Source organism: Syngnathus acus, chromosome 22 (genome assembly GCF_901709675.1).
Source record: "Syngnathus acus chromosome 22, fSynAcu1.2, whole genome shotgun sequence".
NCBI lineage: Eukaryota > Metazoa > Chordata > Actinopteri > Syngnathiformes > Syngnathidae > Syngnathus > Syngnathus acus.
The window spans coordinates 7987408-8011358 of record NC_051106.1 but is presented as its reverse complement, the minus strand read 5'-3'; the positions used below and the strand labels follow the sequence as shown (position 1 = coordinate 8011358).

The window sequence follows — 23951 nt, the reverse complement described above, 5'->3', positions numbered from 1 at the left end:
GTCATATGAACTGAAAAAAGAACGAATCACTGTCGGAAGTGATTCGTTCACTCTCGTTCACTGAAAAGATTCGTTCTTCTGAACGAATCGTTCACTCACGAGCCAACACTACTTCAAACAGGCAGGAGTGAAGAACAGGCAGCACAGTCACCTCATGTGACCCACCAGACGATGTTTCTCTTGGTGTTGAGCTTGGCGGCTAGCGTTACTCTGCTCTCAGGTAACGTTATTGGCACGGCTACACTATGCTAAGCTAATTGTTGACTGGAACGTTGGCGTTAGATTTGTGCAAGACTAACTGGAGTTTTTTCTTCAGGACAGGATGTCACGCAGAAACCCGCCGACGTTGTGGAGGCGGTGGGCCACTCGGTCACGATTGAGTGTACGCACCGCATACCGGACTACGACAAGATGCTGTGGTACCGGCAGCGCGGCAGGGGCATGCAGCTCATCGGGTACATGTACTACGAAATTGTCACGATGGAGCCCGGGCAGGATGACGTCCAGCTGACTGGGAGCGCCAAATCTGGCGCAACGTGCAAGATGGTCATCCCCGCACTGCACTGGAACAGCAGTGTTGTTTATTACTGTGCAGCCAGATCCCACGGTGCAGTGTCGTGTTGAATCGTGAAGTCATAAACCTTATCACACAATCAGAGTCGCCCTAATACCACAATGCACCTGGATCAAAACATTCCAAGCACTCAAGAGTAGGAGTGGGTGCTTCATTCGATGGTTGCTAACATTCCACCAGACACGAACGATAAGATCATGTTCGCTCTTTATGTCGGCTTATGTAGTAAAGTTTTAAAAATGATGAGTAAATTGAAAACAATTGAAGAGCAAAGGAAAACATGGACACAAAAGCACATTTATTAACTACAGATAAATTGTATTAGATGAAAAATTCAAAATTCGTTCAAAAGACCGAACAAAACGAAGAAGAAAATGACGCGTGACAGTGAACGTGTTGCGTCTCCTTACGTGAATGTCGATTTACGATTCGCCAAGGAAAGAAAGTACCACTCACTGAAATACCACTTCTTTTATGCACGTTTTCTCCAAGCTAACGGCTAACTTTAGTGCATGATGGGATGCGCCGTTATGCAACAACGGGGAGATTATGCTTCTCTTTGGGTAATCTTTATTTTACAACACTTAAAATAACGTAATATATACGCCTAAATATTGTTATCCAATATATCTACTGCGATTTCACATTAGATTGCTGGTTTGAAATGTACTTTTATTATTATTTTAATAAACATTAAAACCTGTTAAAACTTGTCTGGTGTTTTATTCCTTGTTTTTATTTTTTTGGGGCATGAAAACAAAAATATGACATTTGGTTAACTGCTTTATATGACAGTATGTATGTGTTTTACATTGTGTAATATGTGTTGGTGTCCCCCGGAAATAGAGAGCAAGTAGTCAAATACACATTCTTGACACGTACAAAAAATGCAGAAGGTTATTAGGTACATTAGGCACCTGAAAATTGTGGTGTACCTAATGGAGTGTCCGTGTGACGTCACAGACCAAACGGCCAATCAGAAAGTGGGGGTGAGGGCGGGTGTGGCGCTTTACACTTTCAGTTAAGCTTTGGCCATGATTTTTCCCTAATGAACTGGCCTGTTATTAGGTACACCTAAAAATGGCGGTGTACCTAATGAAGTGTCCGAGTGATGTCACAGATCAACCAGCCAATCAGAAAGTGGGGGTGAGGGCGGGTGTGTCACTTTTCACTTAAACCAGGGGTGTCGACCTCCAGTCCTCGAGGGGCCGCGTTCCAATATGTTTTCCAAGTGACCCTCGTTAAGCGCACCTGCGTGAAAAGTTTTAGCTCCTTTCACGTTCTGCCGGAGCTAAAACTTTTCACGCAGGTGCACTTAACGAGGGAACCACACGGACACTCCATTAGGTACACCGCCATTTTCAAGTGTACCTAATAACAGGCCACTTTATTAGGGAAGTATCATGGTCAAAGGTCACTGGTGTCAAGCTCTAGTCCTCGGGGCCGCGTTCCAACATGTTTTCCAAGTGACCCTCGTTAAGCGCACCTGCGTGAAAAGTTTTAGCTCCTTTCACGTGCTGCATGAGCTAAAACTTTTCACGCAGGTGCACTTAACGAGGGAACCACATGGACACTCCATTAGGTACACCGCCATTTTCAAGTGTACCTAATAACAGGCCACTTTATTAGGGAAGTATCATGGTCAAAGGTCACTGGTGTCAAGCGCTAGTCCTCGGGGCCGCGTTCCAACATGTTTTCCAAGTGACCCTCGTTAAGCGCACCTGCGTGAAAAGTTTTAGCTCCTTTCACGTGCTGCATGAGCTAAAACTTTTCACGCAGGTGCACTTAACGAGGGAATCACACGGACACTCCATTAGGTACACCGCCATTTTCAAGCGTACCTAATAACAGGCCACTTTATTAGGGAAGTATCATGGTCAAAGGTCACTGGTGTCAAGCTCTAGTCCTCGGGGCCGCGTTCCAACATGTTTTCCAAGTGACCCTCGTTAAGCGCACCTGCGTGAAAAGTTTTAGCTCCTTTCACGTGCTGCATGAGCTAAAACTTTTCACGCAGGTGCACTTAACGAGGGAACCACATGGACACTCCATTAGGTACACCGCCATTTTCAAGTGTACCTAATAACAGGCCACTTTATTAGGGAAGTATCATGGTCAAAGGTCACTGGTGTCAAGCGCTAGTCCTCGGGGCCGCGTTCCAACATGTTTTCCAAGTGACCCTCGTTAAGCGCACCTGCGTGAAAAGTTTTAGCTCCTTTCACGTGCTGCATGAGCTAAAACTTTTCACGCAGGTGCACTTAACGAGGGAATCACACGGACACTCCATTAGGTACACCGCCATTTTCAAGCGTACCTAATAACAGGCCACTTTATTAGGGAAGTATCATGGTCAAAGGTCACTGGTGTCAAGCTCTAGTCCTCGGGGCCGCGTTCCAACATGTTTTCCAAGTGACCCTCGTTAAGCGCACCTGCGTGAAAAGTTTTAGCTCCTTTCACGTGCTGCATGAGCTAAAACTTTTCACGCAGGTGCACTTAACGAGGGAACCACATGGACACTCCATTAGGTACACCGCCATTTTCAAGTGTACCTAATAACAGGCCACTTTATTAGGGAAGTATCATGGTCAAAGGTCACTGGTGTCAAGCGCTAGTCCTCGGGGCCGCGTTCCAACATGTTTTCCAAGTGACCCTCGTTAAGCGCACCTGCGTGAAAAGTTTTAGCTCCTTTCACGTGCTGCATGAGCTAAAACTTTTCACGCAGGTGCACTTAACGAGGGAATCACACGGACACTCCATTAGGTACACCGCCATTTTCAAGCGTACCTAATAACAGGCCACTTTATTAGGGAAATATCATGGTCAAAGGTCACAGGTGTCAAGCTCTAGTCCTCTGGGCCGCGTTCCCACATGTTTTCCAAGTGACCCTCGTTAAGCGCACCTGCGTGAAAAGTTTTAGCTACTTTCACGTTCTGCAGGAGCTAAAACTTTTCACGCAGGTGCACTTAACGAGGGAATCACACAGACACTCCATTAGGTACACCGCCATTTTCAAGCGTACCTAATAACAGGCCACTTTATTAGTGAAATATCATGGTCAAAGGTCACAGGTGTCAAGCTCTAGTCCTCGGGGCCGCGTTCCAATATGTTTTCCAAGTGACCCTCGTTAAACACACACAACCGATTCTAAAGATTGAGTTCACATAACTGGAATGCACATCACTAGTACAAAACAGTGCAAGCGATTGCAGGCTGCCGGTCAAAATAGCCGACTGGTTAGTGACTTGGGCTCTTGCTCGGTAAGAACTTGGTTTGATCCCAGGTGTGAGAATATACCTAGATGTGCTTTTGTTGTGCAATTAACCCTTTATTTATTTATTTATTGGTTAATTTTTAACCTCGTGTAGTGTACCTATTGAAGTGTCCATGAATTTCATTTTAAGCCTAATTTTATCTTTATTTTATTTTTTACCTTTTCTTAAAGATATATTCTTTATTTTATTAAAGCGTGCTCCTATTTTAAACTCACTTTATTAATTGTGTATGCATACATTGTTTTGTTTTTATGTATTCATGGTTTTCTTTCATTGTTGTAAAGCGCTTTGAGCTGCATTTCTTGTATGAAAGGTGCTATACAAATAATACTTATTATTATTATTATGTGTACCTACACATATTGTCATATAAAGCAGTTAATCAAAAGTCTGATTTTTATGTTTTAATTGGCGAATATAAAAATAAGGAATCAAACACCAGACAAGTTTTAACATAAATGTTTATTAAAAATAATAATATTAAAAGTAAATTTCAAACCAGCAATCCAATGTGAAATTGCAGTAGATATATTGGATAACAATATTTAGGCGTATATGCATACACGTTATTTAAAAACTACTATAAGTGTTATACCACTATACTACAGCGTCTACTAGCTCAGTGACCTAGTGGTAGAGTGTCTGCCCTGAGACTGGGAGGTTGTGGGTTCAAACCCCGGCCGGTTCATACTAGAGACTATAAAAATGGTACCCATTTCTTCCCTGCTTGGCATTCAGTGTAAGAGGTTGAAATGGGGCTCTGCTGCTGCTCACGATCATTGGGACTTTAACTTATAAAACCAAGATTACCCAAAGAGAAGCATAATCTCCCCGTTTTTGCATAACGGCGCATCCCTTCATGCAATAAAGTTAGCCGCTAGCTTGGAGAAAACGTGCATAAAAGAAGTGATGGTTATTTCTTTCCTTGCCAAATCGTAAATCGACGTTCTGGGTTACATAGTTCACGCCAGGAGGGAGACGCAACACCTTCACTGACTGATCCGTTGATGCACGGGGGGAAGGAAGTTCACTCGTTGACTCGTTCGCGAACGGCAAGGTCCGGATTCGTTCCCTCACTGATCCGTGCTCGCGATGAACTGGAAATGCGAATCACTCACGCATTCGTTCACTCACAGTTCCATTCAGTTGTCGAACGGGAAATGCAATTCATGACTCGTTCGTGAACGGGAAGTGACGTCATTTTCTTCTTCGTTTTGGTTTACGGCGAGGTGGCACCAGCTTCAATGGGCATTACCGACACCTACTGGTTGAAGTCATATGAACTGAAAACAGAACGAATCACTGTAGGAAGTGATTCGTTCACTCTCGTTCACTGAAAAGATTCATTCATTTGAACGAATCGTTCACTCACGAGCCAACACTACTTCAAACAGGCAGGAGTGAAGAACAGGCAGCACAGTCACCTCATGTGACCCACCAGACGATGTTTCTCTTGGTGCTGAGCTTGGCGGCTAGCGTTACTCTGCTCTCAGGTAACGTTATCGGCACGGCTACACTATGCTAAGCTAATTGTTGACTGGAACGTTGGTGTTAGATTTGTGCAAGACTAACTGGAGTTTTTTCTTCAGGACAGGATGTCACGCAGAAACCCGCCGACATTGTGGAGGCGGTGGGCCACTCGGTCACGATTGAGTGTACGCACCGCATACCGGACTACGACAGGATGCTGTGGTACCGGCAGCGCGGCAGGGGCATGCAGCTCATCGGGTACATGTACTACGAAATTGTCACGATGGAGCCCGGGCAGGATGACGTCCAGCTGACTGGGAGCGCCAAATCTGGCGCAACGTGCAAGATGGTCATCCCCGCACTGCACTGGAACAGCAGTGCTGTTTATTACTGTGCAGCCAGATCCCACGGTGCAGTGTCGTGTTGAATCGTGAAGTCATAAACCTTATCACACAATCAGAGTCCCCCTAATACCACAATGCACCTGGATCAAAACATTCCAAGCACTTAAGAGTAGGAGTGGGTGCTTCATTCGATGATTGCTAACATTCCGCCAGACACGAACGATAAGATCATGTTCGCTGTTTATAGGCGACTTATATAGTAAAGTTTTAAAAATGATGAGTAAATTGAAAACAATTGAAGAGCAAAGGAAAACATGGACACAAGAGCACATTTATTAAATACAGATAAATTGTATTAGATGAAAAATTCAAAATTCGTTCAAAAGAACGAATCTTTTCAGTGAACGAGTGACGTAATAATATGTTCAAAGACATTGATACTGTACAGCCAAAGGATTTGAGCCAGCCACCTACTAGTCTAGTGGTGGGTGTTTCTACCAAGTGAGCTACAGCTAGAGTTGCTTGATGACTGCCTATTAAAGGTGATGACGAAGCTGGATCTCAGCCAATCAGCTCGCTTCGACTGCTCCTTGTCAGATAAGTCGCAAGCTCGCAACCTCAAGTGAAGCAGACGACGTGATGTACCTCTTGTTGTTGAGCATTGCTGCCACAGCTACTCCGCTCTCAGGTACAACAAGGCAATACTGTGCTCATATTTGATTATTCTTCACAATTAATAGTGCATTTAATTTTTAAGATGTAAATGTCGGTCAAGTAGTTGTGATGTTCGATCATTCGGAGGTTCTCAATGGTCTTTAATCTTTTCCTCAGGACAGAATGTCATGCAGAAACCCGCCGACATCGTGGAGGCGGCGAACCACTCGGTCACGATTGAGTGTTCACACACCATAACGCACTACAACCAGATCCTGTGGTACCATCAGCGCGATGCGGGCATGCAGCTCATCGGATACATGTACTACAAAATCCCCACAATGGAGCATGACTGGAAAGATGTGAAGTTGGAGGGGAACGCAGAATCTGGCCAAACGTGCAAAATGGTCATCCCCAAGCTGCGCCCGGACAGCAGTGGCATTTATTACTGCGCAGCTAAGTACCACGGTGCAATGTTGTGCTAATCATCAAGTCATAAACCTTATCATACACACTTTCCCATCATGTTCCCATGCACCTGGATTCAACCATTCCGAACACTTCCACCTGGCAGAAGCCCTTTACGCACTTCCTGGATTGCATTGGTATCACTTCCTGTCTAACTTCCTGCAACGCTTAGCCTCTGCTCTGTCACATAGCGAGAATGAAGCCACAAGTTTGCGCTTGTGTTCTGAAGCAATTGCTGACGTACTTTTGCGTATTTTCATTTTCAAGGGTACGAGCGAGTGAAGACGTGAGTGTTTCCCAAACCCCCCGCGATGTTGTCAGGGGAGTGGACGACGGCGACGTGACGCTGAGCTTCACGCACACATTCGCTAACTGTGACACCATCCAGTGGTACCAGCGGCGGGTGTCAGGCAGCACCCGATCCATGGAACTGGTGGCCCTGGTTAACTACCAGAAAGCTTCGGTGGAGCCGGCCTTTAAGGACTGCGTCGACGTGAGCGGCGATGGCAGGGTGGTGGCGCACCTCCGAATTTTAGCACACAAGCAACTTTTTAACAGCGGCCATTTTATTGCCGCCGCCAGTACACACTGCTATGAAAGGGCCCTACACTGCCCCACTAAAAGCCTCCTGGAAAGAAACAAACAGAAGCAACTTGACCCACTTTCTTTCAGACGTCACTCGAAAAGTCAAATGCACTTCATACTTCATAGAGAACATATTTTACCTTTCAAAAACTGACTATAAAATAAAGCTTTTTATTGTTCGACAGCAAGCATGTGCATTTATTCTTTTTTAGTCACACATGTATAGCCGCAGCAACCTTGGAGAGATGCTTGAGGAGATAATGAGAGGCAGGTGAAGGAGGGGAGCGTAAACTATGAAAAACCACCATGCAGGTTTTTGTACAAAGCCTACACACTGTGTATACAGGGGGCCACGGTGATACAAGCCCATAGAGAGGCTGTACAAAAACCTCCCCGTCGCCATCACCAATGATAAGCTCGCTTCTCGTCTTGCTTTATCCCTCTGGGCAGACTTTTTTGTTAGCTATGTTCATCAAAACCTATATTGAATATTACCCAGAGTTTGTATTTTCATTTAAACACTAAAAAAAGTTTTCCTGATCCTCTCACCGGGTAGCTGTGGATTCTGAACGGATTGGATTACTTTGACCCAAGGTTGTCTTAATTATTCTGAGTCGAGCATTTTTCAGTGTTGTTTGATGGTTGTGATGTTTTCTTGGGGGGCAGGAACAAGGTTAGCTGTTCTCAGTAAGAGTCCTTGTCATAAAAAGTAGCATAAAACTTAAATGAAACCAAAAGAGGCGGTAAGGTGGAGCGTTGTTTGATGCACTGTTCACCTGCACTGTGACTATGATTCGAAGCCTGCATACTTTGGCGCAGGAACAAGGTTAACCGTTCAAGGTAAGACACCGGAGCAAGCCAATGTCAAGCCAATATTGAGTTTATATAAAACTAATGTGGAGGACAATTTATCATCGCTGAGGTGCACTGTGACACTTGGGGTGAGCCGGCATTTTTTGGTGCAGGAACAAAGTTAACAGTTCGAGGTAAGGCACAGACAGGAACAAGGTTATGTTGGTAAAATGTGGTTTTTATATGAAACTAATGTAGCAGAAAATGAGAAATTGTTTTGCATACCAGACGGTTGCGTGGCGACATCTCGGCTTTTCAGACTTTCTCTGTCGCAGGAACAAGGTTGACGTTTCTAAGTAAGACACAGGAACAATATGTCAGGAAATTAAACGCTTTCTGAATTTCCCAGAAAAAAAGTTTTTACATGATACTAAAGCAGTGGAAAATGAGTTGCTGATTAGTAGTGTCGTTGTGGGTCACTTTTTTCTGTGCTAGACCGCTACAGTGTGCTACTCTGCTGCATTTTTTGGCGCAGGAACAAGGTTAACAGTTAAAGGTAAGCGACCGAAATGAATGTCGGTAAAGCTGGTTTGATATGAAACTAAAGTGGCGGAAAATGAGCAGTTGCATTTTTTGGTTTTTTCCACAAATTAAGAGTGTTGCATTGTCACTGTTACTTTTGCTAAAAACATTTTTTGTTGGCGCGGGAACAAGATTGACTGGCTTGTCAAAAGCTTTATGTTTGTCACAATAACAGCTTTAAATGAAACTAAAGTGCAAGGGAAATTGCATCGCGTGGTTTTGGGTGAGGGGAACTTAACTGCAGTTTTATTGAGACTTCATCATTTCCTCAAGTGAAAATCTTCCGTTATGCTGATAAAAAAAAATTTGAGGTTCATTTACAAAAATACACATCAGTTCATTGAGGACAAAATGAACACATACAAAAGTATTTTAAGTTTTGTTCAACACTTAATTGTCTTTGATATTCCCGAAAAATGTTAGTTAACTTGAAGACTGTACATTGATTTTGCTGTTGATAAAAATGTAATGTATGTACAGCAAGCAAGCCGTGTCATACTCATCAAACTAATATTTATATAAATATATAATATATAATATTTTAAAAAGATGGATGGTGATAAAAAATTGAAATATATTTCTATTTGTATTTTAGTATTGACACATGAAGTCGACGCGCAATTTGTCTTTGTGGGCCACATAAAAAGATGTAGCGGGCCGTATCTGGCCCCTGGGCCTTAGGTTTGACACCAGTGCTTTAAGGCCTCCATCAGACTGAGGTTACTTTCTGCACGCACAAGACAGAGATGAAAGCTGAGAGGGTCGACAGGTTTCTGTGCTAGCTCGGCATCTCTGTGCTCGTACGACAGAGCTTTTTTCGGTGCAGGGACCAAAATCACCGTTTTAGGTAAGAAAAATACAAACTGAGAGACTTTTACTGAGCAAGCGGAAGTGTCGCGTGTTTTTGAGGGCTTTTGTTTGGATGACTGTTGATTTAAATTGAATCAAGACGTTGATTTGGGTAAAGTTGGAACTGAGCTCGGTTAAATGGAGGTTTTCTTGGCTCTGAACCTCCTTTTTTTTTTTTTTTTTAATCTACTCGTGAGAATTTTGCAGGTGCAAGGAAATTGTGAAGAAAGATCTTCCTTTAGATGTAATATCAAGTATTCCAGAAAGTTGAGTCGAAATCTTTGACTTTGTATTGGACCAAGTTTTGAAAGTAGAAAATAACTCAAAATTCCAATGTTCATGAAAAAATTTAACGTATTAAATTTGCATTAACCCACTAATTATTGGCAACAATTATTTTATCGCTGTTGGTACTAATTCCTTTTATTGTGAAAGTCTACATATGACAATTGAGTTATATTTACATACTATAAATAATTAACTGAAAATATTTTGACTGAATTCAAAGCAGAAAAAAATGCTACATAATTTAGCAAGAATCATTCCAGGTGATTTACTTTTTTCCTGGCCACATAAAGACCACATTGAATCATTTTTGGAAATTATAACAAGAAGTGTTATGTCCTATTTTTTCATGACTAATAATAGCAACCAATAATCGGATTGATTTGTGTGTCGGCTCCATACAGAACCAAACGTGAAGATCGTGACGCCCAAAGTGACGTTAATCCGGCCTTCGGCTCACGAGTGCACCAACGAGAAGGACAAAGAGACCAAGAAGAAGACGCTGGTCTGCATCGCCACCGACTTCTACCCCGACCACGTCGACGTGGTCTGGATGGTGGACGGGGAGGAGAGGGTCAGCGGCGTGGCTAAAGACCCCGAGGCCCAGCGGCGAGGGGCGAGCTACAGCATCACCAGCAGGCTCAGGGTCAAAGAGGACGAATGGCACAGTAACCGGGAATTCAAATGCGTCGTGACGTTTTTCAACGGGAAGAACTACAACAACTATACAGATTTCATAAATGGAGAAAATGGTGACTTAATCACATTTGAGCCTTGTCTTTGATGATAATCAATGACCTGATGATTAATCTTGTCTTCTCCTTTTCGTTCAGCTGAAAAAGACAAAGTCCCCCGAGGTGATTTTTATTTTTCGTATAGTCGAAACGACTTACCATACGGTGGCGCTCAACGCTGTCCCGTCTTTTGTCCTCCAGAGAGCTTCCTGAGATTGGCGCAGAGTGCCAGGCTGTCATACGGCGTCCTTATCGCCAAGAGCTGCGTCTACGCCGCCTTTGTGGCCTTCCTGCTGTGGCGCCTCAGGATTGTCGAGCTCAGCCGGGAAAAGGAACAGGACAGGAAGGACAAGAACAAATCGTACTGAATTGTCTCTAATATTTCTAACATCTCAGTTAATGTGGTTGATGTTGAACGTTTTTGGTATGGAAAAGCACTTCAATTTGCTTCATCAAAGACCCCTATTGATGATAAGACAAACTTGCTGAAGTTTTATTATTTGTTGTAGGTGCCATCTAAAAAAATCCCACTGAAGGAGAATTTTTCTTTCCCCTATGTTTTTCTTTTTTGACTCACTTTGTCCAATAAAAGTATAGCAACAACAGTGTGCTTTGCTTGCCTTTTTTAGGAATTGACTTCTTGTAACGAAGCGGTAAGAAACGCGTTTCTGTTGTTGAGCCGAATGAGGTCGCACAACAAGAGAGGATGTGGTCACTGCGCTCACGCAGACAAACACATGCGCGCACAACTTTCCACTTACTTCACCGCAACCTTCATCAGGCACCTGTGTGTGCATGCACAGCCAGGAAATGAGAAGATCAAGTGAAGCGACACTTATTTCATCAAAACAACATCATGTTCATTGTTGCTCCTTTTGGGAGCATATCAAGAGAATTTAAATTCAACTCACTCCATTTGTGTCATTTTTAAATAATAACAAATTAAATGTTTACTTCCAATTTTGACATATGGAATAGAAATGAATGAACTAATCCAATACACAAAATACCAATAAAACATGTTGACTTTTTTTTAAATTAAAATACATATTCAAATCAATTCATCCGTTATATTTTCAAGTGTGCATTGTCATTGTAGCCTACTCAGATGATGTGCTCATTTTCACCAATAACTCGCACAGTCGCCCTCGTGTGGCGCAAGTCGGTAATGCAACCAGCACACTCACACTGTGACATCATTGTGAACGTATTGGTTTTATTGTGAACATTTTAAAAATAAAACACGATGATGAAATGACAAGAAAACATCGGCACGACGACAACATTGGAAAGGTGACACGCCCTGTGTAGCGTCACCGAGCTAACCTGTCACCGCTGCGTGCTTGGCGGGCACAGCTGGCACAACAGAAGGCAGCGTAGTACTGGTTGGCGCACAGCTGGGCGTAGACCACCAGCTCGCAGTTGGCCAATTCAGGCTGGTCCAAGCACGGCGTCCCCGATGGTGATGTCATAACCCCGCCTGAAATCCACAGCCAGTCATTAGTTACATTTGAATTGGAAGGATTGGTCGTGGGTGTACCTAATGAAGCGACCGGTCGGGCAAAGGGCTCAGCTACCTGTTTGCACATTTTTGAGGAGGCGCACGTCAGCCGAGGCGCTGGCCGAGTAGATGCCGGCGTAGGCGTTGCACGTGTAGGTGCCCTCGTCGGATGCCTGCACATTGTTGAGGATCAGGCTCCCGTCGGCAGACACCTGGACCTTACGTCCGTCCGGACGCACTGGGACGCCGTTCCTACATCAAATGCCATGATGATGAAGATGATCACAGAAAAAAATCAGTCCAAGGTTCAAGGTACCGCTGCAATTTTAAGGGTGGGTTTAGATTACCTGGACCAGCCGATGCTTACGTCGACTCCCGACGCCACGCAGGGTAGCAGTGCCGTGCTGCCTTCAGGTACTTGGATGTTGTCGGGAGCTTTGGTGATCCGCAAGGCAGCTTGCCGAGTATAAAAAAAATATATAAGCCAGTTGTTGGTCTACATGTGTTGCTGCAGCATTTGTGTTCTAATCTCTGCTTGATAAAGAATGAGAACATTTTGACGTGGGACAAGTCTGACAAACGACTTGTTCACCTTGAACTCTGAGATGTACGCGTCTCTGCTCCAGCTGATGCTGCGTGGAGGCGGAGCAAGTGTACACACCGGCGTCCTCAGTCCGAAGTGACTCAATGAGCAGTGTGCCATCTAACTGCTGGACAAACCTTCAGCACACATCTTTCATAACTTGACGAAGATTGAAGATTGTTTGAAGTCATTTGATAAAATGTGACTCGCTGTTTGTAGGATATCCTGAAAATGGACATTTTTTACTTCCAATATGGAGCTCACCTGGAGTCGCTGAGTGTGCGTCCGTCTCGGCTCCATTGTATGCTGACGTATCTGAGTGAGGTTGCGGGTACGACGGTGCACGGCAGTCGGGCCGCCTGTCCCGCTCGCATCTCCAGCAAGGATGCGGCCGAGCGCTCCAGGGTGAACCTGACAGGAAACACAACAGACCAGTCCGTACGCCTCTTCTTCCTCGGCAAAGCTTCAAGATAAAAGAAGGATTTTGTTCTCACCCTGGCGAAAGCTCGTCCGTCGGCAAGGAGGTGGGCTGCGGCCGGGACGCTCCCTCTGGTCCCAGGTTATACATTAGGAAGACATCAATGACACGGCAGGACGCAAGGCTTTACCTGAGACAGTCAGGTAAACGTAGCGGTGGTCTCTTTCCTGCTCCTTGGTGGCCACACACAAGAACCAGCCTTCGTCCGACTTGCTGACAGGGCCGAGCAGCAGCGAACCGTTGGGCTGCTGTTGATGTCTAAAGCAAAGACACAAGCAAGGATCTAAATAGAGAACAGAGAAAATGTAAAAGTTCTGTTTTTAGAGTGTCTTGATTGACCTGCGTGATGTCAATGCGGCTCCGTCCTTGCTCCACTGGAGCGCCACGGTGGAACTGGGCGGTGGGCTGACTCTGCAGGGCAGCACCACCGTCTGGCCCGCCAGGGCCTCTACGGCGGACGGGTCCGACTGGTCAATCTTGACCTGGGCTGGCAAAGTCAAACTGGGGCGAGGAAGGAAAAGGTCACTTTACGTTCCACTTTGACGTCGGTCAATGTGGGCGTAAAGAGTGCCACACGAGCAGGTGACAAAAAAGACGCATGCAGACGAGACAACACCAACACAAAGATACAGTGCAACCTTGACTTACGATTTCAGTTTCGTACATATGTTTGTCATAAATATTGTTCATATCGCAAGTCATCTTTTCCCATTGAAATGAATGCAAATTCCATTATTCCGTTCCAGCCTCTCAAACATTTGCAGATTTTTATAGCAGCTCTTTCAACAAGAAGAATGGCACTCTATAGTATTGTATGGTAAAAACCAGAATATTAAAATAGAATATAAATAATTAAATATAGATGGGGTATAGCTAAAATGCACTAATTAGTTTTATGCAAATCAGAAAGAATGTAGAGTATGCCTTTAAGTATTGTTATATTGTCTGTATGTATCTTCATAATATATTTTTTTATAAGTGCTGTGACATTGATGCTAGTTTTGATAGCATGCAATGGCATTTCGCATTGTGTTAGCATTTAGCTAGCAGACAAAGGTATGTGGTTTTACATGTAATTCCCTTTGTTTTAAGATTCGATTTTGTCAACTTTAACAGGGAGTGACATCTGCATACAACACGCTTGTAACTCAAACAACTCTTAAATTGAGCCGCTCGTAAGTCAAGGTAGTGCTGTATCGTTTCCTTGAGGTTTCTAGTGACCACACTCGGACGAGGACTGGTGAGCATCACAGCATGTTTTTATTAGTTTAATGGTGGCAACACAGCGTGAGATGACAGACAAACACAAACAAGTGAAGGCGGGGGCTGGTGAGCTCATGTCGGGTTGGTTATGGGAACACAAGTGGGGTAGGACGGGGCGGTGTCTACACATTTTTTGCAATTTGGTTCTCATTTGAGGGGGGTTAGAAAGGGTTTGTTACTGGGAGAAGGTGGTGACTGGAGTGGGTCATTGGTTGTGGTAAGGGGGAGTCGGGTTACTTTAGGGAGCAACCCCCCCCCAAAGGTTCTTACCTGGCTGCGGGGATAAGGTGCTTTTTCACGGTGATAAAGTGAGGCCTGCGGGCTTTCAAGACAAAGCGGGCCTTGTGGGCAGTGTGGGCCACGCTGGATGCTACCCTCTGGGTGTGACCATTGGAGCGGCCATTGCCGTTTCCGTTGTCGTGGCCGTTTCCGTTGTAGTCCTCGCCATTTCCGTTGCCGTTGCCATTTCCGTTGGCGCGCTGTCCATATCCGTTGGAGCGGCCATTTCCGTTACCGTTTGGGTAACCATTTCCATTACCGTTTCCATTTCCGTTTCCATTACCGTTGGAGTGACCATTACCGTTGCGGCCGTTACCGTTTCCATTTCCGTTGGAGCGACCGTTGCCATTTCCGTTGGTGTGCCCGTTACCGTTGGGGCGACCGTTACCATTACCGTTGGTGCGGCCGTTACCATTTCCATTGCCGTTGGTGCGGCCGTTACCGTTTCCATTGCCGTTTGAGTAACCATTACCATTGCCGTTGCCGTTGGGGTGGCCGTTACCGTTTCCATTGCCATTGCCGTTGGGGTGGCCGTTACCGTTTCCATTGCCATTGCCGTTGGGGTGGCCGTTACCGTTTCCATTGCCATTGCCGTTGGGGTGGCCGTTACCGTTTCCATTGCCATTGCCGTTGGGGTGGCCGTTACCGTTTCCATTGCCGTTTGAGTAACCGTTACCATTGCCGTTGGGGTGGCCGTTACCGTTTCCATTGGGGTGGCCGTTACCGTTTCCATTGCCGTTTGAGTAACCGTTACCATTGCCATTGCCGTTGGGGCGGCCGTTACCGTTTCCATTGCCGTTGGGGCGTCCGTTACCGTTTCCATTGCCGTTGGTGCGGCCGTTACCGTTTCCATTGCCGTTTGAGTAACCATTACCATTGCCGTTGCCGTTGGGATGGCCGTTACCGTTTCCATTGCCATTGCCGTTGGGGTGGCCGTTACCGTTTCCATTGCCATTGGGGTGGCCGTTATCGTTTCCATTTCCGTTGGGGTGGCCGTTACCGTTTCCATTTCCGTTGGGGTGGCCGTTACCGTTTCCATTGCCATTGCCGTTGGGGTGGCCGTTACCGTTTCCATTGCCGTTGGGGTGGCCGTTACCGTTTCCATTGCCATTGCCATTGCCGTTGGGGTGGCCGTTACCGTTTCCATTGCCGTTGGGGTGGCCGTTACCATTTCCATTGCCGTTTGAGTAACCGTTACCATTGCCATTTCCGTTGGTGTGGCCGTTGCCGTTACCGTTTCCGTTGGTGCGGCCATTACCGTTGCCATTTCCATTTGAGCGGCCGTTACCGTTTCCGTTTGTGTAACCGTTACCATTTCCGTTTCCGTTGGTGTGGCCGTTGCCATTTCCATTGGTGCGGCCATTACCATTGCCATTTCCATTGGCGTGGCCGTTACCGTTACCGTCACCGTCACCATTTCCATTTCCGTTTCCGTTTCCGTTTCCATTTCCGTTTCCATTGCCGTTTCCATTGCCATTAGGCTCGTGGCAGACCCTGTGGCACTCCTCCTGTGTTGCAAAGTGATTGCTGTTGCCGTGGCAGCCTCCGTACCAGAACTCGGTACACTTGCCGCTTAGAACATCAAAGAAGTAGCGCGCCGTCCAGCTGGAGCAGGATCCAGCGGCCTTAGGCAGTGAGCAGATGGAGCGCTCGACTGGAGGAACAAATACATGTATTTCTCAAATGACTATAGCGTGAGCGGTCGGGATTGTTTTTGTTAACACTCACAAGGTGCGGGTGGGTCACGGCAGCCCTCTCCATTGGGCCCGGCAGCAGGGGTGGTGCGGTCGTAGCAGCACCCGTAGGTGGTGGTGCGGCACTGAACGGCGTTCTCAGAGGGGATGTAGGAAATGATCTGAGCACACACAAAAAAAACATCATTCATAACAATAATTAATCCAGTTCCATAATATTAAAATTTACATTATCAATTCAATGTACAAAAAAAATGTCATTCACTGCAATTAAGTGTTCTATTAATGCTGCTATTATTGGAGGTCTGTAAATTCTACCTAGCAACAACTGACAAATAAGGTCAATTTTGTCTTGCAGGTTCAGTGGTTCGCTCACCGCACTTCCGGGGTGGTCGGTGCAGCGCTGCATGTTGCATTTCTGCTGGTCAGTGGGTGCCTGAGTGTACTGAGCGCAGTAGGCGTCCTCGACCACGCGGGGTCCCGACTCGTCATTGTAGAGACAGTCCACGCCGCGATACTGGAATCCGCCTCCGCATGCCACGTTGCAGTCGGTCCACTCGCTGGTTCTCCAGCTGTGGGGAACCGAAAAGTCAGTTAGTTGAAGAAGAAAAAATAAAAAGATCAAAAGGCTAATTTGGATTGTAGAGGATGGGAAAAAAAAAAAATGTCTATGCATGATCAAATTTCATGTTGTTACATTAAACTGTCTCACTCACGCGTAGGTGACAGGGCAGGCCTGAGGGTTGCAGGTTCTGTTGCTCTCGGGTCGGGCATAGTACGGGCACAGGTGGTCGGGCACGGCCTCGTTGTCGATGGAGCAGTAGACGGCTCTGGACTGATAGCCTGATGACGGCGAACACACAGCAACATTTTCAAACATGAAAAAAAGACACGGAATGAAATCTGTTCCTGGAGATCGGATTTCCCACCAATTCCGCACTCTTTGCTGCAGGCGGACCAAGATCCGAAGCTCCAGGCGTATCCCTCTGTGGGGTGTCCCACGGGAAGGTAGTACTCGTACTCCACACCCTGGTTGGGCTCCTGGCTGATCAGCTACGACGAGAGCATTCAAGAAGTTAACCATCTGGAAACCCACAGGCAGAGCTAAACAGGGGGGCCGTAGGGACACTGGCCCCCCCTGAAATATGCTTGGGCATCATGTTACATGGTTTGAGACCCCGTCAAAGACGCATTCTCACCTCCACGACGAGGGGCTCGGTGGTGGGTCCGCGGCCGATGATGGACTCGGGAAGGTTGTCGCCCTCTACGCCTCGTTGGTAGTACAGCTTGGTGCCGGCAATTTGGGCAGCACTGGTGAACTCCAGGGACCAGTGACCGTTCAGGTAGTAATCTCCTTGCAGGTTCCTGACAGCTAATTTCACGGGGACAAATTGCAGGTGAGAATTTTTAATCTTTGAAAAGACTATTATGTTTTGATCGCAATTAATTTTTAGTGCTTTTTTTTTTTTTTTTTTTTTAAATGCGGTGTTTTACCGAGGTAATTGCGTGAAGGGTGTTTCTCTCTAATGCTGATGGAGGTGGCTCCAGCGGGGATGGTGAACATCTGGTTGTAACCTGCAGATGTGGAAAGCGGGCTTCAGACTTTGCAGATGTTAGATTGAGGAAAAAAAAAGTGGGCCGAGTACCGTACCGGGAGCAAGACGCTGCGTGTTGAAGGTGTTCCTGACCAGTGAGCAGGTCTGTCCTTGGCCTCCGCACTGCAGGCAGGGGTCCTCCTGCATGTTGGAGTCCAGTATGTTGTCGCAGCCTATGCGCTGCAAGACACAAAGAGGGTTTGGCATTTATTATTTTAGTCAAGGATGTTTCATGATGCAATAACAACAGCATTAATGGTTTGGGTTCTGGAGACCATGGTGCTGTCCTACCCTGCAGACTCCCTCCACACAAATGTCAAGGCGTCCGGGATGGCAAGGTGTTCCGTCCTTAACGGTGGCACTGTGGCGGTAGACAAAGTTCTCTCCCTTTGGCACGCAGTTCAGCTCGCAGGGGTTCTCGGCTATCACGAGCAAAAAAAATGATAATGTGTTCATTCTCATATTAGAATTTTTTAATTTTCTATTTAGGGATTCAGATATGATTTCTATACTATCAATGATTGAGTGTGAAGTTACCTCCGTAATAAGGCACCCAGCTGTAACGTGACCCCTTGAAGTCAGCCCCATCGAACTGGGCGCACTGCTCCTCACGGTAATCCTTAGTTCCCGCGGGACACTCCTGAATAATAATATTGATCATATCATATAATCCAATTGATTGATTAATGGCTGTATTGATAAAAAGGTGTTTGTTTACCTGAGTGTTACAGGCCAGGTAAGACTTGTCAGGTCCAACACAGTTGTAGCCTCCGTCGTTTCTGTTTAGAGGAGGAGGAGAACAATATTCATTTTAAATAATCATAATCATTTAAGACTTTTTTTTTTCTGAAAACATAAATCTATTATCAAAAAATGCAATTAAATAAAATATTTAAAAAAGAAATGTCTCTTAATATCAGAAGGCTCAAGCCAAAGACAAACACAATTTGATGTACGCAGAAGGCAAATGAGTTCATCAGCCACAAATAAAAATAATTGAAGAGCACAAACCAAAATGATGTGCGACTTTTCCATATTGCCCCTCTGAGGTTTTTATCCGAGCCACAACTGAAGAAGTTAGAAATAAAATCTAAAGAGACGCCGCGCCAAAAAAAGACGCTTGTTGTTTGACTTGAACGTTCTTCCTGCCAAAACACGCAACGACCGTGCCAACTCGACACATACAGTGTGTGTGTGTGTGTGTGTGCGTGGGTGCAGAAAACTATTAACAAGAAAACTTCTTGTGCCCATTCAGGTATGGCCTCTTGAGACTTTTTTTGTGGCTTTATCATAAACTTTTTTTTAAACTATTGAGCCCACTTGAAACCAAAGTGTCAGACTTCCCATACCTGTGGGTGATACAGCGTCTGCTTCTGACCATCACACCACCGCCGCAGGTCCGACTGCATGGTCCGTATGCACCCCACCCCTCCCAGTAGTCCTCAGCGGACACCTACGCACACATAAAAAACTTTTAAGACACTATTTATACACACTTTATATGTGAGGTATCATCTAAGTGTTACCAAAAGGGCTGGAGCCAGGACCAGCTGGAGGAGCAACAGAGGCAGCATCATTGTCGTGAATTCCCTGGAGTAGGTAAAAATATGCAGTTTATAGATTAATGTCAATCCGATAGAGTCGCAGTTTGAATATTAAGACTGCAATTTAAAGATAAGAAAATGTACTACTTAATCTTCCATTTTCTACTTTTAAAGACTTTTTGCTTCCTTAACTGTCGTTTTTATTCACCCTTCGATTTTTGACCCTAGTGTTCTTGCTTCTATCCCTTCTTTAAGCATCTTCTAGTTCCTTAAATAGTTTTGTTCTTCAAACCTTGGACTTTATTTTATTATAACTATTTTATTTTTCAACGTAAATTTATTTAATTATTTTTTTCCTTTACTTTTAACTTCTTTTTACATTTTCTAACCATTTTTACCGTACGTGACTGACGTCCTTGCTTGAAAAATGAACGTTTCATTTTCATAACCGTTTACTTTCTTCAACTAACTTCCTGTTTATTTACCTCTTTTACTTTGTACATTGTTGACATGTTTTACTTCCGTTCGTGTTCGTCACGTCGACTTGACGGCGTTAAACAAGTCGTAAATCGGCCCATTTCCTTTTCCTCCACCTCACTTTTTACAACTTTCCAAACAAGCGCTCTCCGAAGAAACCACGGAGACTCGGTCGGTACTCACCGGGCTCGGCGCAGTCAAAATCAGTCTGGTTCCGAAGGTTCCCTGTAGCTGGACTCAGTCCGACAGATGAGTCCCAAAAGCGTTGCCCTCATATATACTGGGGGAGTGGGATGAAGAGGTGATGAGGAAGGACAGAGGGAGGGAGGGAAGGATTGAGGGCGGGGGCGTGGGGGGACGAGGATGTGTTTGGTGTTGCGCATGCGCATAGAGAGCCTATTCATTCCCCACCAATTTGGTCAGGAGTAAGTCACATTGTGTCCTTAAAGTCCAGTAGAACCCGCGATGTGAAGTAAAAGAGTAACTATTACTTTGTTTTTGTGATGTTTCAAGTTTTTGTACTTGGCTTGAGCATCGTTTTGCCCAATTCATAATTCTGAAGATGACAATAGTGACTAATGCAGGCCTCGGTCACATTAATGGAGGAAAAACTAATTGAGATTCATCTTGATTTTTTTTTTTTTTTTTTTTTTTTACTTCTCAAAAATTGACATTTGACTATAGGTTACTGCCCTATCGGGAAACCAGAACTACAAAGTGGTTGTACTACTGGCTGAAAAAATGATTTAAGTATTTGTACTCAGTTACTTAATGCACTCGAGTTTTTGGGTGCTTATTATGGCGGACACGTAATAGCAGGCTGACACTCCAGCACCACTGCAATTTGGACACGGCCAGGATGATGAGGACATCTTATACAAGAACTGCATGTACTGTACTATCATTTATTCGCGCCCACTTTGTCATTTGATTACAAGTTAACCAAAAGCCTCACTTTCTATTTAAACGCCTCGCTTTTTATATTTCAAGTAGCGGGCTCTTTAGGTTTAAAAGGAGCGCAAACTACTAATTGGGTCGAGGCTGTCAAGGCACCAGTATTTATTTTCAGACTGGACGCAAACAAAACAATAATTCTGGAATTGATATGCATTCATTTTCAGAAGCGCTTGTTATGTAAAATGGGTGTGGGTGTGTGGTGGAGGAGTTGTCTAAACTTCTAAACATCTAAACTTGATACCCTACTTTGAGAGGCTAACTTGATTTTAAACTGCTCTGCTCTTTCGTTTTGTTGATTTGCTTTATTTTTTAATAAGCTTTATTTATGAATGGCCTAGCCCATGTGTGATTAAAAAAAAAAAATCTAAGTTCATCACGTTGGCTGCAAACGATGGCCGCCGGGTGATTTACAATGGGAATGGTCCGAACTATAGCGAGAAGGAAATTTTTATTTACGATGCTCAGATGGTGAGGAAATGATGCATACATAAAAAAGTCACAAAATGTCTTTGTAAATTCATGACATGTAACAAACAAGTTCATAAATAAATGCTGAATGGCCACTTTCAGCGACGTCATGCACAAATATAATGACATTGTCAGAGAGATGATGCCCTAAAATTGTGATGAGCTCACACGAGAGGCCGGGACGCCGTTCAAATGGTGCTAGATCAAAATGCTTTCCATCCAAAGTATTGTATGCATTCTTGGGGTAAAATATATACATATGCATTTGTACAGCTGTTGTACTGTACACAACTCATGGGCGGAGCTAGGAAATTTTGTTTGGGGGGGGGCAAGGGGAGTTCAGCGAGTTTACAAAACAAAATAAATTGTTTTATAAATCCAAAATATATTCCAAAAAAAGCTGATAAACATGCAGGACATTTTCTCCATGGGGGACAAGAGGAAATGTGGAAATAAATTCCCGGAAATATCAGAAAACATCCAGAGGTCAAAGAGGGGCAGTGCCCCCCCACAGAGCTCCACGAGTGGTCTACATACTGTGATTATATTTTCCCCAAGTTATGAATTTCCTCATGTTGTCCTAATTTGTAACAACAACGTATCATGCGTGTCGCAATGAAAAGCTTAGAATGTCGTTTATGAGCGTGTGTTTTTGAAAAGGCTTCCCAACGTGACAATTTAGTTTGGCTTTTTATAATTAAGCGACATTAAATCTTAAATTGGGCCTATAATTAGCAGTATTCTATCATAAAAATCAAAGGAAGGCCAAATTTTACTGCCGACTTTGGTTCAAACGTGAACAAAAATAACAGCTAAACAGGATTATTTGGGAATTTTAAAGAGGAAATAGCGAGCGTACACCCTTCACTCATTAAAAAAAACAAAAACAGAAAAAGAGACGCAACGAGGTGTATATATAAACATTATCTGTAAAGTATAATTGTCACATTTTGTCAAGGATGCCGTTCTCTTGACAGGATCATTACCAGTGTGACCAATCCAAACCATGTGTGTGTGCGTGTGTTTTATATGCATGTATATGTTTACGCCATGCACTTCTCAGCAAAATAGTTAAAACCCGCACTTTTTTTTTTTCTTAGGGAGGTGACTTGGGGCCAACATTAAGCCTCCCACGCAGCAGCCAGTGGTGGCGCGTGATTATAGTACACAATGTCAAGCGGACTTTTTATATCCCAACTGATTGTATAGCACAATATCCCCTCGTCAGCGACTTTAGTTACAACGTGGAAAGAGTTCAAACAGTTGATGGGAAAAAAAAAAGATTTCCATCCATGCACAACATGCAGCCACAGCATAATATTTGGGCGAGAAGCAATTTGGTGCCATTCATTTTTAGAACGACCAGGCTGTGGTACATAAAATATAGACATTAAAGTATTACAAAAAAGCAATATGTTGGTAAAAAGTGTCACCATGTACGATGATATTTTTGTATCACAATACGGCCACAATTTGGTATAGTCTCAATTTTAAAAAAAATATTTTTTAAAGAATTAATTTTTAATTTTTTTTAAAAAGTGACATTTTATATCCAATATCCAAGAGTGATTTTTTTTTTGTGTGAAGCATTACTACACCTCCATATTTTGGTACAAACTTGTTTCACCTAATTTCTTTAATTCTTACATTAAAATGCAAAATTGATCACATTGCAATGTAAACAATTTCACATTAAAACATGAAAATGATCACAATACAATGTGACGTTTCCACATTATGTGAAATTTAAGTTAAACTGTGAAAGTGTCATAAAATGTGGATTTTAAAATTTGTTTAAGCAATTTTTTCCAGTAAATGTGTGCATTGTCAATTTTTGGTGGGCGTGTGTGCTGTAAAAGACAAAACCAAGCATATTGGAATTTCATTTTATTGCCTTGGGCTTCCTAAACGATTCTAGACATTTCCTTCAGTCCAATCCACTCGACTTATGCGCCTGTGCGGGACCACGTATTTTTAGTTCCGTTCCCCAAAATAGCCGACCACCAATTTCCCTCGCCAGACGGCTACAAAAAAATCCTTTCACAAAACCCGCCCGGCGTAGTTTGTGCCATCTCCTTTCGGGTTTCCGCGCTCTCTCTTTCAGAGCTGTCGACTGAGCTTTTGGGCCTGGCGCTCCTTGGCATTGAAGGCGTACTTGGTCTCCTGGAGCTGTTCAATGACCTCGCGGGCCTGGCGCATGTCTGCGGCCAACTGCCCGTACTTTTCCACCAGCTCTTGGTTCTCCCGCCGGAGTTCCACCACCAGCTGGCTCAGCTCGTCATTCTGCCGGCCGCAATGCGTCTTCAGTTGCTCCATCTCGGACAGAGTCTCCTCCATGCGGCGAACCAGGCTCTCCAGTTTGTCCTGTGACATGGTTGTCGTCAAAGTCCCGCTCTGTCTTTCGCTCTTTCGTGTCTGAGACTGCAGGTGATTATTCGCACCTAATCCTTCTCGTTCTTCATACTAACTAATCCCATTAGTTGGTCTATCCTGGTGATGCCAAGGC

At 44.5% G+C, this 23951-nt stretch overlaps 2 protein-coding genes across 34 annotated transcripts; one reads left to right on the top strand and one right to left on the bottom strand.

Annotated features, from left to right (window-relative positions):
• Positions 1 to 5233: 5233 nt before the first annotated feature.
• On the top strand, positions 5234 to 11211 carry LOC119116379 (T cell receptor beta chain MC.7.G5-like). Its single transcript, XM_037241697.1, has 9 exons — positions 5234 to 5336; positions 5433 to 5735; positions 6331 to 6345; positions 6489 to 6771; positions 7101 to 7272; positions 8165 to 8204; positions 10277 to 10624; positions 10706 to 10729; positions 10808 to 11211. Exons 1-9 carry the CDS (start codon positions 5288 to 5290, stop codon positions 10972 to 10974), a joined length of 1401 nt encoding a protein of 466 aa, XP_037097592.1. The 5' UTR covers positions 5234 to 5287; the 3' UTR covers positions 10975 to 11211.
• Positions 11212 to 11623: 412 nt separating this feature from the next.
• LOC119116040 (papilin-like) lies at positions 11624 to 20349 on the bottom strand. 33 transcript variants are annotated; one of them, XM_037241129.1, is made up of 24 exons: positions 20204 to 20349; positions 19526 to 19589; positions 19349 to 19452; positions 18718 to 18778; positions 18537 to 18639; positions 18291 to 18421; positions 18056 to 18179; positions 17899 to 17979; positions 17604 to 17776; positions 17334 to 17457; positions 17121 to 17247; positions 16781 to 16976; positions 16439 to 16565; positions 15508 to 16364; positions 15416 to 15471; positions 14702 to 15085; positions 13508 to 13669; positions 13299 to 13426; positions 13185 to 13239; positions 12955 to 13101; positions 12700 to 12827; positions 12455 to 12563; positions 12184 to 12359; positions 11624 to 12086 (listed from the first exon to the last, which is right to left on the bottom strand). In XM_037241129.1, the coding sequence occupies exons 2-24, from the start codon at positions 19574 to 19576 to the stop codon at positions 11920 to 11922; spliced, it is 3771 nt and encodes a 1256-aa protein (XP_037097024.1). In that variant the 5' UTR covers positions 19577 to 19589; positions 20204 to 20349; the 3' UTR covers positions 11624 to 11919. The 33 variants fall into 33 exon arrangements, with proteins under 33 accessions (XP_037097024.1, XP_037097001.1, XP_037097023.1 ...); XM_037241106.1 differs by having other exon boundaries at positions 14702 to 15420; positions 15451 to 15471; XM_037241128.1 differs by lacking the exon at positions 15416 to 15471 and adding an exon at positions 15194 to 15296 and having other exon boundaries at positions 15525 to 16364.
• Positions 20350 to 23951: the final 3602 nt, after the last annotated feature.